At 36.8% G+C, this 14,792-nt stretch overlaps 1 protein-coding gene across 1 annotated transcript in view; it reads right to left on the bottom strand.

The window, feature by feature from the left end:
* Window positions 1–4,026: 4,026 nt before the first annotated feature.
* The window catches only part of LOC103661921 (phosphatidylinositol 3,4,5-trisphosphate 3-phosphatase and dual-specificity protein phosphatase PTEN), a 31,866-nt gene continuing 21,100 nt past the window's right edge, over window positions 4,027–14,792 (bottom strand). The window contains exons 3-5 of the mRNA XM_008689584.2: window positions 13,295–13,461; window positions 10,066–10,290; window positions 4,027–7,495 (exon numbers count right to left, since the gene is read on the bottom strand). Coding sequence (XP_008687806.2) covers window positions 7,310–7,495; window positions 10,066–10,290; window positions 13,295–13,461 — 578 coding nt within the window. The 3' untranslated portion in view covers window positions 4,027–7,309. The remainder of the gene's footprint in view (window positions 7,496–10,065; window positions 10,291–13,294; window positions 13,462–14,792) is intronic.

Raw genomic sequence — 14,792 nt, 5'->3', positions numbered from 1 at the left:
TGATTTCTCGAGTAACTCAAAATTTATAACTTGTTTCCCATCGATAAATCATAAATGACATTTCCTTTCAGCTTTACAGAAATGTTTAAGGCCATAACAGAACTTTAACTTCTACTGAAAAGCCATATTAAGTATTTTACACACACACACACACACACACACACACACACACAGAAAATTTTTTAAATGAACTCAACTCTGGGAATGAAGAGGAACATACTGTTTATATAGATTTTGTCAAATCAATCTAGAAAACAAAATGATTTAGAACACAATGACTACTTTGGGTGGCATTCTCAAAAATTATCCCTAGATATACTGGTAAAAATCTTAAAAACTCAGGAACCATATACAGGGAGTTGTAAAAGGTGAGAATGAAATTTTATAAAGGATAATGAATGCCTCTTGTTGCCCGATAGGATGAAAGAACATTCTAATGCCGCTGATTCGGGGGTCTGCTCAGTTCTCACCTTCCCAGGGAGGATGATTCCAGACTACCCTCTTCAGCCCTGTGGTCTCATCTCTCCACACCCGACCTACCTGACTCTCTTCCACAATCACCCCGCAGGAGCCCTTCTCACCTTACAGATGCTATGTTTGGTGTTTACCATCTGGTGTCCCTTGCTAGAACGCGAGCCCCATGAGAGCTGGGATCTGCTGTTCGCCTATTTCTATCTCAAGGATCTAGAACAGTGCCTGACAGATAGATCACAAGCAACTCATATTTTACAGCACCTGTCACAGTTTAGTTTAATAAAATCTACTTCCTCTCCTGGAGTGGGAACTCCTTAAGGGCAATAGAGGGTATGTCTGTTTTGATCACTAATATATTCCAAATATCTGTTATACATAGCAGGGATTTGATAAGTACTTGTGGAACAAAATATTTAAAACCAAATATTCAAAATAATTAACTTTTTAATTTTTTAAAGAAAAAATACTCTCCATAGGAAAGCATTTCTGTTTTTATGTCCAACAGTAGCCAAATGGAACTTGATATAAACATTTCCAACACACCAACTTTGGTTAAATGCACAAGTTTGAAAATAACTCATTAATGCACACATCAAGAAGCTACTAACAAATTCATTAATATCCAAGAGTCATTTCTGTATGTCAAAGGTCATCCAAGGTTGACATTAGTTTCATTACAATGAACTGTGAGATTCCAGTGAGAACTGTTTGCCTGAATCGAACTATTTAATCTCTGAAGTTGGAGTCTAGCACTCAAAAATTTAATTCATCCACCCACCCATCCAACACACATTTGTAAACTGCCCTATAGGGCAATTTAATGAGAGAGGAAAGTAAAAACTGAAAGGCATTTGTAAACACGGGATATCATTTGGACAACTGGATAGAGCGGGCAGAAAATCCTAAAGGTGCACATCAATTAACGCCAGTAAATGACAGGCTACAGGAAGCCACACCTGAACCTTTTCAGAATTCCACTGCGGTGAACAGTTGACAACCTACAACACTACAGCCTCGATCCATTCCAAACAAAACCACTAACCATTTCAAGAAAAGATGAGAAACCACATGCAACAAGAGATATAAATTATTTTTAATTAAAAAAATGAAAAAATATAAATCCTTGTTAAACACTTCATTTAAAAATACGCTTTATTTTAAAACCTGGTAATGCTCAAAGATGACAGTGGACTTCACTCGTATACGTAAAAATGTTCTTTAAATATCAATCAATACATTGCTAAGTGACACGTTGCCCTGCCGCTGAATTTTTTTCCACCAAAATCCTCGAATAACTATCAAAGAAGAGTTGCATGTTTTGTTATAAGCCCATTATACTAAACATGGTAAGTTCCAGAGCCAAAGGTGAACAACTCATGAAATACTGTCTTTGAGATGCTGGAAGTCATACCAGTACAGAGATTTCAAGACAATTAGCTGATAAACAGGCAGTAGCTTTTCCCTTTTTTGCAGGTGTCAAGTCAACTCACTCCAAACTGAACACCTGTTTGGGAACTGTAAAGACTGAGAAACTCATCCTTCTTCACCAACCTCCAAGGACATGGAAAGGCGATAGTGAAATGAACTATTGCATGGTGTCTCACAGGTTCTGTTTAACCACCTAACACGCAATTCCCAAATGCACGTTTAAAATGGCTTTTGAGGAGACAGATCTACAATGTAAAGCTTGTCTGTGCTAAATAAACATAACTATCTTATTTACTTAGACACTTATTCTGATGCTAACAACATCTACACATCCTAATGAACCCACGGACCCGGAGAGGGGTTTTTTTTTGGTTTTTTTTGACTCAACACCCTACAAATCCATGTCGCACATACTAAACTTACAGGTTTTGAGAGTATACATAGTACAAATTTCATTTCTTGAAGAAAATATATACATGGAAGATACAGGAAAGAATGATTGCATAGTCACAAAAAGTACCCATAATGGCCATGTCTCCACGTGGAGGAATTATGAGTGATCATTTCATTGTTGCTGTTATGGGAAAGGATTCTCAAAAGAGCTCACTTAAGAACCAGAGGGTATCACCACCAATGAACTTGTTCATCCTTTCCTGTCTTCACATAACGTACTTTTAAAGCCACCAACCAACATGAATTTGCCAATAGTGGCTACCCACATTCTGATACACTTGTAAGAAGGAAACTCCCTTGCAGGATGGAAAAAACAGCAAGATCATGGTTATAAGGGAATCAACTTGCTCCAAAACAAAAAGCAAACCAAAAAACCCCAAAAAACTGGTAAGCAACTTAATCATTAGGCTTCCTATGGCTGTACAAGCCTATAGAAAAATCAGTCTCTAACATTTCATCTTTAAAATTTTTAAAATACTGTACTTAAACCAATTTGGACTGATTATTTCTGTCTCCATTCCAGAAACTTTTCTCTCCGGGCTAGTTAACAGCACTGCCAATCAAAACTTACAGTTAAGTCATTTAAGACTAAGTTTTAGATGTGTGGCTAGTTATCTGGCAGGAATAAAAGAACAAAAAGAATTGGATGTTAGCAGCAAATTCATGAGATTTAAGGGTTTTGGTGTTTTGTCTGCCTTTGGAAGTGTGCAGGTTAAACACAGGTGATTTTAACTTCTCAGTGGACATGGCGGTGGCATTCACCAGAGCGCAAGAGCTCAAAAGACAGTGTGCTAAAACACGCAAGAACGAAGCTGCCGCTGAAGTCCTACGTTTCAGACATCGCCAAGATCTTCTTATGAAACACGGGAACTTAAACCTCATGATACAAATAGAAGTGCGTGCATACCCACACACTTTGCATACTTCTTTAGATGATTATACATTACTCACATACACTGTTTTTAAAAAGTCACACAACACAATGTAAACCTGTAATGACATTCAATCTCACTGTTACATACATGGTCTGCTTTATTCTCTTTCAAATTCTCCAAACACCGTACAAGCTACACGGTCACTTACTAGACCTTACTATGTTCCGTTGAAAGGAGGATACGCCTTAGTCTTTACACTTTGACGGACGCTAGAAATCACAAGATTGATTCAAGTACACAGAGTCTTTTAGACTACTCAGGACCATCAATTTTGAAAAGGCACAAGTCACAATGAGATGAGGCTTCCCATATATGTTGATGGCAGGCTACGGAATCGAAAAGAATGGAAAAGTCACCAAGTTGAAATCTGAAGTATCAAATCCATGCTGGGGACTTACCTTTCAGACATCTGGCTTAGTGCGGGGGCAGGGTGGGGGGGGCAGTTTTTCAAGAATCTTGAACTTTTTCAGGATTAGAATGTTATTTAATGCGCATGAAACAATTTATTAAGTGTTGACTAAGGCCCTAAAAAAGCGCCTCTCTTAAACACGGGCAGACAGATACTCTATCCCAAGCTGACAAAGGCCCATGTTTTTATCACTGCAGGCTTTGAAGGACACAGTGGGGGGTAGGGGACGTTACAGAGAATCACATCTGGCTGGCTGTTATTTAAAAAGTCAATAATTTTAAACAATTTAAATGATAAATACTCTCATTTAATAAAACACCCACACAATGACAAGAATGAGACTTTAATCAGTTTTAAGTGGAGTTTATAACACTAAGAGATAAAGGGTTGTTAACAAACACCATAACAAATGGACATCTGATTGGTATGAGGCATTATCCTGTACACATCATATGTTTTTGTGTATCCTCAGTGCATAGCATTTACACACAGAGCCACTGCTGCACAGCACAAGAGTATCTGAAGAGGCTGAATCAGAGTAAGGCTGTTTAACAGACTGAAATGTTTAGTATATATATTCTCTATGAAAACAGATTGAACTTTTGAACCGGCAGGGTGGAAGGCAACGCTGCCGGACACTGCGGTTAGAGCCCCCACTTCCGTGCACAGTCCCACCCCTTCCGTCTGCATGCATGACACATTAACAGTATGTAAAGGTACACGAGGCACTTTGTGGCGACCACAGCCATCGTTATGAACATATTGCACACATTTTTCTAGAACTAAACATGTAACTTGTACCCTACTTATTTTTTAAAGCTGAAACATTTGATGCTGCCGGTAAACTCCACTTAAGTTTATAACCTGTGCCACAGCAAAGAATGGGGATGCTATTTATTCAACTGCCCTGTAATAATTATGGCAAAAAAAAAAAAAATGTTCGCAAGGAGCTACGGAGGACTTGGGATGGCACAGGGCCCAACTGTAAGCTTTCTTAAAAGTGATGCCTTCAAGTAACTTCAGACATGTAAGCGGCTGCACATCCAAAAAGTCTAAGTAAGATAACATTCCAGAAACTCAAAGAGATTACCTACAGAATGCATTTCAGGCTAATTATGAATACTGTCATAAATAAAGTTTTAATCAGGACTCAAAAACCTTTCAGTCATAGCAATTCTTGTCAAATTCTATGGGGATGGTAACTGAAATAAAGGAGAGTAGTATGTATAATATATATTTATATATATATAATATATATATAATGCCATTTTTCCATTTCCAATGACTACACCATAAAATGTAAGCAAGGCTTCTCAAAAACATTGAAACATTCAAAATCAAAACCCTCATTCAGACCTTCACATTCCAAAGGAAAAATAATAACAGTGCAAAAGCCCATTATAATGTCATTATTTATGACCTGGCCCTCCATGTTACATATTGGAACAACACAAGTTATGTTTTAATATACTGTGCCCAAAACTGTAACAAATAACAGTATTAATAACTATCTTCAAAACATGAATAGTTTTCATTTAGGTCAATAATTTTCAGCTTTTATGAAAGTAAGGTGGTATATAAATTTCAATGCTGAGATCTTAGGAATAGTTGTCTCTTTACCAACTTAACTTATGAGCAGTCAATCAATTCTCTATATATCAATGTTTAAATACAAATGTGTAAATCCTAAGAGCTGTGTTAAAAATTTAAAAATTTTATTTGTTGAATGAAACTGATGAGGTATGGAAAACATGTCAAGATTATTTACTAAGAATATTTTAGATGAAGTTCTGCCTAATCTATTTAACCATCAAACTCTATAAATGCTGCTCTAGTTGGGTCCTATGCAATCTGTATTTGTAAATTAACTCGGTCAGACCACAGCTAGTGAACAATTTCAGCACCAATAAGTTATTGAAAATGAGATTTTACACCATTAAGAAATAAACTGGCTGGATATTTAAATGTTTCAAGGTCAAGGTATAATTTGAAAGACACCAAATTTCTGGGGGGAAAAAAACTTTTTAAATAGTATCTTCACATTAGCTTTACAATAGTAGTTGTACTCTGCTTAGAATCATATGCAGTCTGGGCATATCAAATATATGATATTTAAGAAGTGAAATTGAAGCCCTAGTCCTAAGTCTAGCACTATGAAGAAATGATTCAACACTGCACATTTAAAAAAAAATCTATTCTTTCAATAAAACATCGATGAAAGCGTTATGTGGGACAATTTCTACTGAAAAAGTAAATGCCTTATTATTTGTGCAGTGCTGAAAATTTACTGCAACTCTAATTTCCTTTTTAACACAAATAATGTCCTTTTAAATATAAACATTATATGTATTCAGTATTCAAGTAAAATTCCCTAACAGTTAATGACATTTAAAAAATGTGCAAAACTGCAAAACTCATTGTAATAGAATGTGTAAGGTCAAAAGGGCGGAACGGCTGACAGCTATTGGATTGAATTAAGTGCATCATAAATCTTTAAAGAAAAAAACGCTTACTGTAGAATCTCAAATTGAAATTTCCTGTGCAGCATTACAAAATATTTTATATTCAATGAGAAAAAAGAAGCTTGCAGGCAGCACGTGAAGCATCCACAGCAGGTATATGATTGAAAACTCATAAAGAAGTGTATGTGGCTGACTGATGTAGGTTCTAATAGCATCTGACTTTTCGCACTGGCCTTGATTACACACGGGAGATGGAGAAGGCGTTACAACTGAGAAAATGTATTTAATAGATCATTGTCAATTTTCATCATGTTTCAAGCCCATTCTTTGTTGATAGCCTCCACATTTGTATGGTTAAGTCATGGTTGCTGTGTTTCTTATCTACGACCACATTATGTTTGTATCCCTTCACTTGTGGATTCGTAAGAAGTTGTGGAAGGTTCATTCCTGTCCCCCAATACAATTCACTCCCTCTAGCTGCCTTTTCTAGCACCAATATGCTTTAAAAAAAATAAAATGCACAAAACGACAAGCAGTGACAGCGGCCAATCCCTCACACGTCCCGATGAAACCGCAGCGTGCTGCAGAGAGGTGCGCAAGACAGCTGGACGTGGTGTGTGGTCCAGAGCCCAGCACTCCCTCCACTCCCCTAGCCCGAACACATGCAGTACAATGTAGCTAAACCCTTGAGAAACTCCTCTGAGCCAACTGCAAACTCATCTGTGCCACAAGTGCAGAGGGGTAGGATGTGAACCTGTGTATCACAACACTCTTTAGCCACTTCAGTTGGTGACAGAACACAAAATGAGAAATTCCTACGTATACACATCAGTCTGTCTCCACTTTTTATAAAACTGGAATAAAATGGGAAAGTGCCATCTTTATTTATCCTAATTGAATTTTAAATGTCCTTTTGACACAAAAAGGTATATACATGACACAGCTACACAACCTTTTTTCAACTGGACAACAAGTGTCAAAACCCTGTGGATGTATAGGGTAAAACAAGATTGGTCGGGAAAAGAGAATTGTTCCTATAACTGGTAATCTGACACAATGTCCTATTGCCATTAAAAAAAAAAGGTCCAATTGCAGTTTATTCAAGTTTGTTTTCATGGTGTTTTATCCCTCTTGATTAAAAAAAAAATTCAGACTTTTGTAATCTGTGTATGCTGATCTTCATCAAAAGGTTCATTCTCTGGATCAGAGTCAGTGGTGTCAGAATATCGATAATGGTCAGGTTCATTGTCACTAACATCTGGTGTTACAGAAGTTGAACTGCTAGCCTCGGGATTTGATGGCTCCTCTACTGTTTTCGTGAAGTACAGCTTCACCTAGAGAAAAAAGAGAGAGTTTAAGTGGAAAATCCATAAATCTGACTACTCTTAAATGACTTAGTAAAGATTGGTATTTTTAGCAGATTCGTTTTTTATAAAAATGCGATGACAAATAGGATCTTCAAAAGGCAGCTGTCTTTTAAATGACCCTCTTCTTTGGATTTCCTATGTCTTCTTACACACTGAAAAGATACACTGGGATGTTAATATACTAATCTTTAATAAGCACAAGCTGCAAGCATTAACTAAATAATTCTACAAAAGAAATGCACTGACACTGAAGTTCATCGATCGTTTACAAAATGTATTTTCAATCACAAAATTCTACAAATAGCTGAGTTCCAAAAGAATGCTGCACCTAATACCTGTCTAAACCTCAGTGTATTTTCTGATACAAATATAATACTAAACAAATACAAGCACTGTATTACAAAAACACTGACCAACAGCAATGTTTGGGATCCCATTAGTTCTAAAGGTTACGAACAACAGACAGCGATTTAACAGTGAACGAAGGGCTCACAGGCAGTGGCAAGAGAATCGTCAAGCAACTCAAGGAGGCAGGTATTTCCATCTCCAAGGAGAGGAAGCTAAGGCCCAGAAGGGCAAGCAGGCAGGAGAGGTGAGGCTTCAATTGGATCTGTCGTGAAATCCCTTGCTCCTTCTGTTTTATCTACAACCCCTCCCCATTATCCAAGAGTCATCATCACTTCTCCTCTCACATCCAACATCTCTTCCATCAGCAAATCCTTTCGGGTCCACCTGCATGACACCATCTCTACCTCCTCTCCACATGCCCACTGCCACCACGCTAGTCCAAGCAGCCACCACCTCACACCTGCACTAAACCCCGAGGCAGCATCTCACCTCACCTCCCTGCTCCGTTCTTGCCTCTTCTCCCTACTTCCTCTCCAGTCTACATTTTAAAGACAAAATTCAGATGACATCCTTCCTGTGCTGAAAACACACCAATATCTTCACACTCGGACTAATGTGCTTTAGTCAAAGTGACTGCTTATCTACTGCTCCTCAAACACAGGAGAGTCATTCTTGTCTCAGGGCTTCTGTATCTGCCCTTCTGTCCTGTCCCTGATATTTGTACAGCTCACTCATTTCGTTTAGGCCTCTGATTAAATGTCACCTGCTAGAGAGGCCTTAACTATCCAGCTAAAACACACCAAGATCCTTCTCTATCCCACCTCTGCTTCGTTTGTTGATAAGCACTTACCATGATATTTGTTTACTGATAACTGAAATAGTTTTTCTTTGTAATCACAAATATATATTCTTGTAATATTAAAACAGGAAACAATAAAACTCAAGGAAGTCACAGCATAAAAGCTAATAAATAAGGAAAATGCAGACTTAGGTAAAAGATGGTCAGTGGAAACCCATGGATTCTAAAAGACCTTCTAACCACTTAAAAGAAATGTAAGATCTAAAGGCACTTAATAGTGGATTTACTTTCACTTAAAATATGTTATTTTTAGGATTATTCGTAATATTCTTACACTTACCAGCTATCGGTAGGCCTGCTGCATATTATAAAAATGGAATGAGGCAAAACGAGAGAAGTTTTGAAAAGAGAAAGGAGGGTATGGTGAAAGGAAGGGGGAAAATCAGGTAGAAGGAGAAACAGGAAAGGGGAAGGAAAAAAGGGCAAACTACCACTTGGAAATATTGACAAATCAGATTTTTTAACCTGGAAAATTTTTATCAATGCACAGGAATAGAAATATGCACACACATCACATATAGATATAAGTAATGACCCAAATAATTCCATAATATGAGAAAGTAGAGCTTCAGAAAGGGAGTAACAGAAGAGGATGATTGGAGAAGGCCTTCAGAGCACCAAGACTGAAGCAAAGGCTACAACATGGAAGGGTAGCCAAATGTGGGAAGGGCAGGGAAAGGCAGAAGGTGGAGAGGCACAGGGAGAGAAAAAGAACTGAAGAGACTGGAGGCAGGAGGAGCTTAGCATTTGGAAGAACTGAGAGACCAGAATGGGTGAATCTCGAAGCAGGAGGAGAATGTGGCTAGAGCTCATGCAGGAGGTAGGCCTGTGCTGAAATTATGTAGGTCCTTGTAGGTCGTATCAAAAAACCACAGGACTTTAAAAAGTATAAACAGGAATGACACAGTCACGTCTGTTTTAAGATCTCTCTGAGGAGTTGAGAATAAATTGGAAGGGGACAAAAGCAGGAACAGTTCAGAACATTCCATATGAATCATTCCCAAATGATTGAGTTCCCTTTTACTTCTTTGTTCCCCCATTCCTACTTCATATCCCATAAACTGACTTCCCCTTCCCAACCCCTGCCCCAAATTTCACCAAACAACAAAGGCAGGGGGGAGAAGCAGTTTTTGACTGTGTGCATCCATGTTAGAAACTCACATTAGTGATACCTAAATATTGCTTCTAAATAATACTTAATTTAAAACTTAGACACACAAGTCCTTCACCAGCTATACACTTAAAACACACACATACATACACACACACACACACACACACACACACACACACAGCCACACACTAATTCCTCAAAATGTTTTTAACTGACCTTAAAATTTGGAGAAAAGTATCGGTTGGCCTTGTCTTTATTTGCTTTGTCGAGATCATTTTTTGTTAAAGTGAGTACTAGATATTCCTTGTCATTATCTGCACGCTCTATACTGCAAATACTATCAATTTCTTGATCACATAGACTTCCATTTTCTACTTTTTCTGAGGTTTCCTCTGGTCCTGGTATGAAGAATGTGTTTACCCAAAAGTGAAACATTTTGTCCTTTTAAAAAAAAAAAAAGACAAATTTTAAATTTTTCTTAAAGAAGAAAATATACCACCTATATTCAACATTTGCCCCAAGAAGTCAATAAAATAAGCCACACGTCATTTGATAGTTTGGATGAAGACAAACATACAGACTAATATTTGGCAAGCTCTGGGTTATTGTTGCATCCAATTCACATACACTTATTCATTCTTTTGTTCAAATTTTAGACCAAAAATGTAATTCCGGAAGTTCTAAGATAATTTACTTTTGTTTTAAAACGTTAGGTAAAATATTTCCTTTCTTGTCTAATGTTAGCTTTAAAAAAAATGTTTGAGTTTGTATGTATGTGCATATTAAATAATCAGAAATGGGTTTAATGTTCTGTTTCAACGAGTTATCCATTACATGGGAGCCTGGGTGGCTCAGTCAGTTAAGTGTCTGCCTTTGGTTCGGGTCATGATCCCCAAGTCCTGGGATAGAGTCCCACATCGGACTCCCTGCTCAGCGGGGAGTCTGCTTCTCCCTCTGCAACCTTCACCCCAAATCCTTCTTTGTCTCTCAAATAAATAAATAAAATCTTTAAAAAGTTATCCATTACAAAATTTGCTTTAACAAAAGTTCTTGGAATGTCAGCACAACTTCCTGATGAAGCAAGGCAGATAGAAGCAATACAAACACTAAGTGCCTCCAGTTTCCTACACAACAATATGTGTGTCTGAAAACGTTCAGAATATGGTGGAAGGAAGACAAGCAATTCTGACTTTTTATGTTTTAAAATGCCTATTTTTAAAAATTACTACTTACAAATAATACGAGGTCCTGTTGATCAAAAAAACACATCAGAAGTTCATCACTTCAAACATTTCTTGATCAACACAGAAAATGTTCTCTCTCTCTCTCAGTGACTGGAATTTGGCCTACATCGGTCACGTGGCAGTTAACGATGTGCAGCTTTGTGACATCTTAGCTGGTGTCTTAAATTGCCATTAAATCTCTTATTCTAATTTACCTTCGAGTTTTGCTATTTTCCCAGGAAGATGGTAAGACCCTTAAGTTTCTTACATTTAACTGTCCTTTTATCTATTAACAGTACCTAGCAATCTCATATGTAAGTCTTTAAAAAATATATTTGTTAATTTTAATTATTTTAGCAAAGTTATTGAGTTAGTAACTGTATACATATTTTACTTAGAGTCAAAAGAACATAAGCTAGTAATATTTAAATCTCCAAAAATGTGGATTCAGTATAGGTACTGATTATATTAAACCTGTTTTTGTTTAAATCACAGCAACATATAACAGGCAGGGAAAATCACATAACATGGAAATATATGTAAAGTAATCCCAGATACAGAAATATTACAGATCTTAATCTAATCTTCAATTTTACATGTAAAAATTAGAGTAATGTACAGATGATAAGTGAAAGTAAGAACTTAATGCAATCCTAAAGGAATAGGGAGACAGTGATGCAGGTACCTATTTTTTAAATTAAAAAATAAAATTTTAGGGGCACCTCGCTGGCTCAGTTGGTACAATGTGTGACTCTTGATCTCAGGGCCGTAAGTTCAAGCCCCACGTTGGGCGTGGAGCCTACTTTAAATAAATAAATAGTATTTTACATGTACCAGTCTTAGAATGAATACAAAGGAAAAAATACTTCATTGTAAACAGCTGCTAACACTTCCTGGACTACTGAAAAATAATTTTCCAAAGTTATCGAGATATATATAACTTTTATTTATATAGAATAGGTAGGAAATGGGTTTCTGGTGAAAAAACCAGTTTAACATTTTGTCATTTCCAAGCCATGTGGATTCTGGATATAGGAAATTGTATTTCTTCAGATAAGTCAAGGTAGAGTGTAAAATTTTTGTAATAAATGAAACTTCCTCTTATTTTCTTTCTTTTTTTAAAGCTAAATATCAGGAAAACTAAATCAGTCCTATTACTAAGAATGTCTAAAGATTAGCTGCACTATGTGGGATGTATAATGAGGCAGTAACAACATACAAAGCTAGTATTTTTGTTCATTACTACCCCAAAATTTTGCACCTTAGGTGCACTCACCTTAAATATTCACTTAATATTTTAAACCAAGATAGTTTAAGAATGAGCTCTTGAATTCCCTAACTATGGCTCAGTAAGATGCAAACTTCACTAACTTTTTTTTTTTTTAAAGATTTTATTTATTTATTTGACAGAGATAGAGACAGCCAGCGAGAGAGGGAACACAAGCAGGGGGAGTGGGAGAGGAAGAAGCAGGCTCATAGCAGAAGAACCTGATGTGGGGCTCGATCCCAGATCGCCGGGATCACGCCCTGAGCCGAAGGCAGAAGCTTAACCGCTGTGCCACCCAGGCGCCCCAAACTTCACTAACTTTCTAAACCTGCATATTTAATATCACATTTTTTTCATTCTTTATTACTTCTTTTGCATACTTATCGCTCTCCTAACTAAAATTCGAAATATTCCATAACTTTGAGAAAGCTAAACATAAAATGATGTAGTCTTAGGAAAAATAAACCAAAATGGGGGAAAAGTGGTATCATTACACAAGACCATGGAACAGATCTTATTTATACCTATAGACAAATTTTTTTTTACACTCATGGCCCATGGCCCCTTGCTAACTTTTTCCTCAGTAATTGATCATCCTGTCTAAAAGGACTATAACTGACTTAATCGGGTATGCAATCTTTAATATTTTTACAAAGTTTCTCTGCATAACCCAGCTTAAAGAAAATTTATTTCAAATTACAATGACATAAGGGCTCTTCCTCTAATAAGACTTTTTACCATTATGACGGCTCATCAGTGCTATAGTAAGCAAAGCATGTGCAGACCCAACAGAAAACCAATTATAATTCATTAGATGGTCAGTCACAAAATACCCTGTAATCTCTCCTAACGGAATGATTTCTGCCTAACCAAATATTTTAAACAAAAGATCTGAGGTTACTGTTCAAAGTATGGCGATTTTGGATATTCTTCCCAAAAAAGGTAAGGTGCAAACCTTTTTTAGCATCTTGTTCTGTTTGTGGAAGAACTCTACTTTGATGTCACCACACACAGGTAACGGCTGAGGGAACTCGAAGTACATGAACTTGTCTTCCCGTCGTGTGGGTCCTGAATTGGAGGAATAGATCTTCACCTTTAGCTGGCAGACCACAAACTGAGGATCTGCATGGTTAAATACATGTTAGCATCATTTCACAGGAAATGCCTTCACATGTCAAACTGTCAAAAACCATTTTAATGGTTAATATTAGCAATACACCCAAAGCAGTAATTCTGCATCTGTAACCCAGATCGAAAACAAATCAATATTTTAAAAAAATGTCAAATAGTATAATCAGTACAAAAGTTTCCCTAATTTGAAGCTTCAACACAAGGTTCTATTCACTGGTTCTATTTCACAAATACTAAGTCCCAACAGCACTACAATAACTGCAAGACTTTAACATTAAAAGAATCTAATATAAATTAGATTTATAATTAAAATGCTAAAATAATTTTCTGGCACATTATGAACTGCGTAAAAAGTAACTTTAAAAATAGATCTTTGCCACAGTATTTGAATGTCTCCACCATGTAACAAAACCCACAATACACAAATCATTACATGTTCACAAGACGCATGAGAATCTATAACAAAGTTATAATAAATTCCCTAAACACAAGACTCAATACTTATAAAAATATTAAGCATTATTTATTTTACCTATAGCTCACATTTTATTTCTTAAAGGGATATAAAGCCATCATCATGAGAAACAGGAAGAAAAAGATTTGAAATGTCTGCAAAGAAATACAACAGACTCAAGCACAAACTGCAGCAAAATCCCCCTCCCTCCAAAACACACTCCATTTTCATTGACAAGTATTTTTGGCTTTGGCCCCTGTCTGTTTTAAAATAAAGTAAAGGATTATATGTTTTAGCGATTAACCTTACAAATAAGAAGTGGGTCTTGAAGGAAATATGCCAAGACAATCAAGAAATAAAATCCTAAGCTTGCAAAAAGTACATGAAAATATACACACATATAAAAACAGGCATAAAATCCTCAACACTAAAAGGCATCATCCTTAAAGGTGCAAAAAGAAATATCACATTGTTCATCAATGTGACCAACAAGTGAGAAAAGGCAAAAGGCTGACCCAAGCAGGATGCGTGTTCCAGTTTACTGAACAGGCACTGGCTCATCTGGGCGGCATCAGCACGCACACAGTACACAGGAGGTCTGAGAACGGCCTGGTGGGTTTCTCTAATATGAATCTGTGAGGCAGTTATCACAAGAAAAACGGCACTCCAAAAAGGGGAAACGTTACACTAACAATCGGTCAATAATTTTCACTTCCTTCACTAAAGGTTCAAAGTACAGCAAGCCATTTTACAAGACTACGTGATTCTGAAAATTTCACTACAAAGTCTAGCTTGAAAAAGCAAACAAAAAGGTATGATTTCAAAGCTGTGATAAAAATCAGCCAGGACAGGGGCGCCTGGGTGGCTC

The sequence above is a fragment of the Ursus maritimus genome, unplaced genomic scaffold, assembly GCF_017311325.1.
Source record: "Ursus maritimus isolate PB19 unplaced genomic scaffold, ASM1731132v1 scaffold_7, whole genome shotgun sequence".
Classification (NCBI taxonomy): domain Eukaryota; kingdom Metazoa; phylum Chordata; class Mammalia; order Carnivora; family Ursidae; genus Ursus; species Ursus maritimus.
This window is presented reverse-complemented; position numbering and strand designations above follow the sequence as displayed.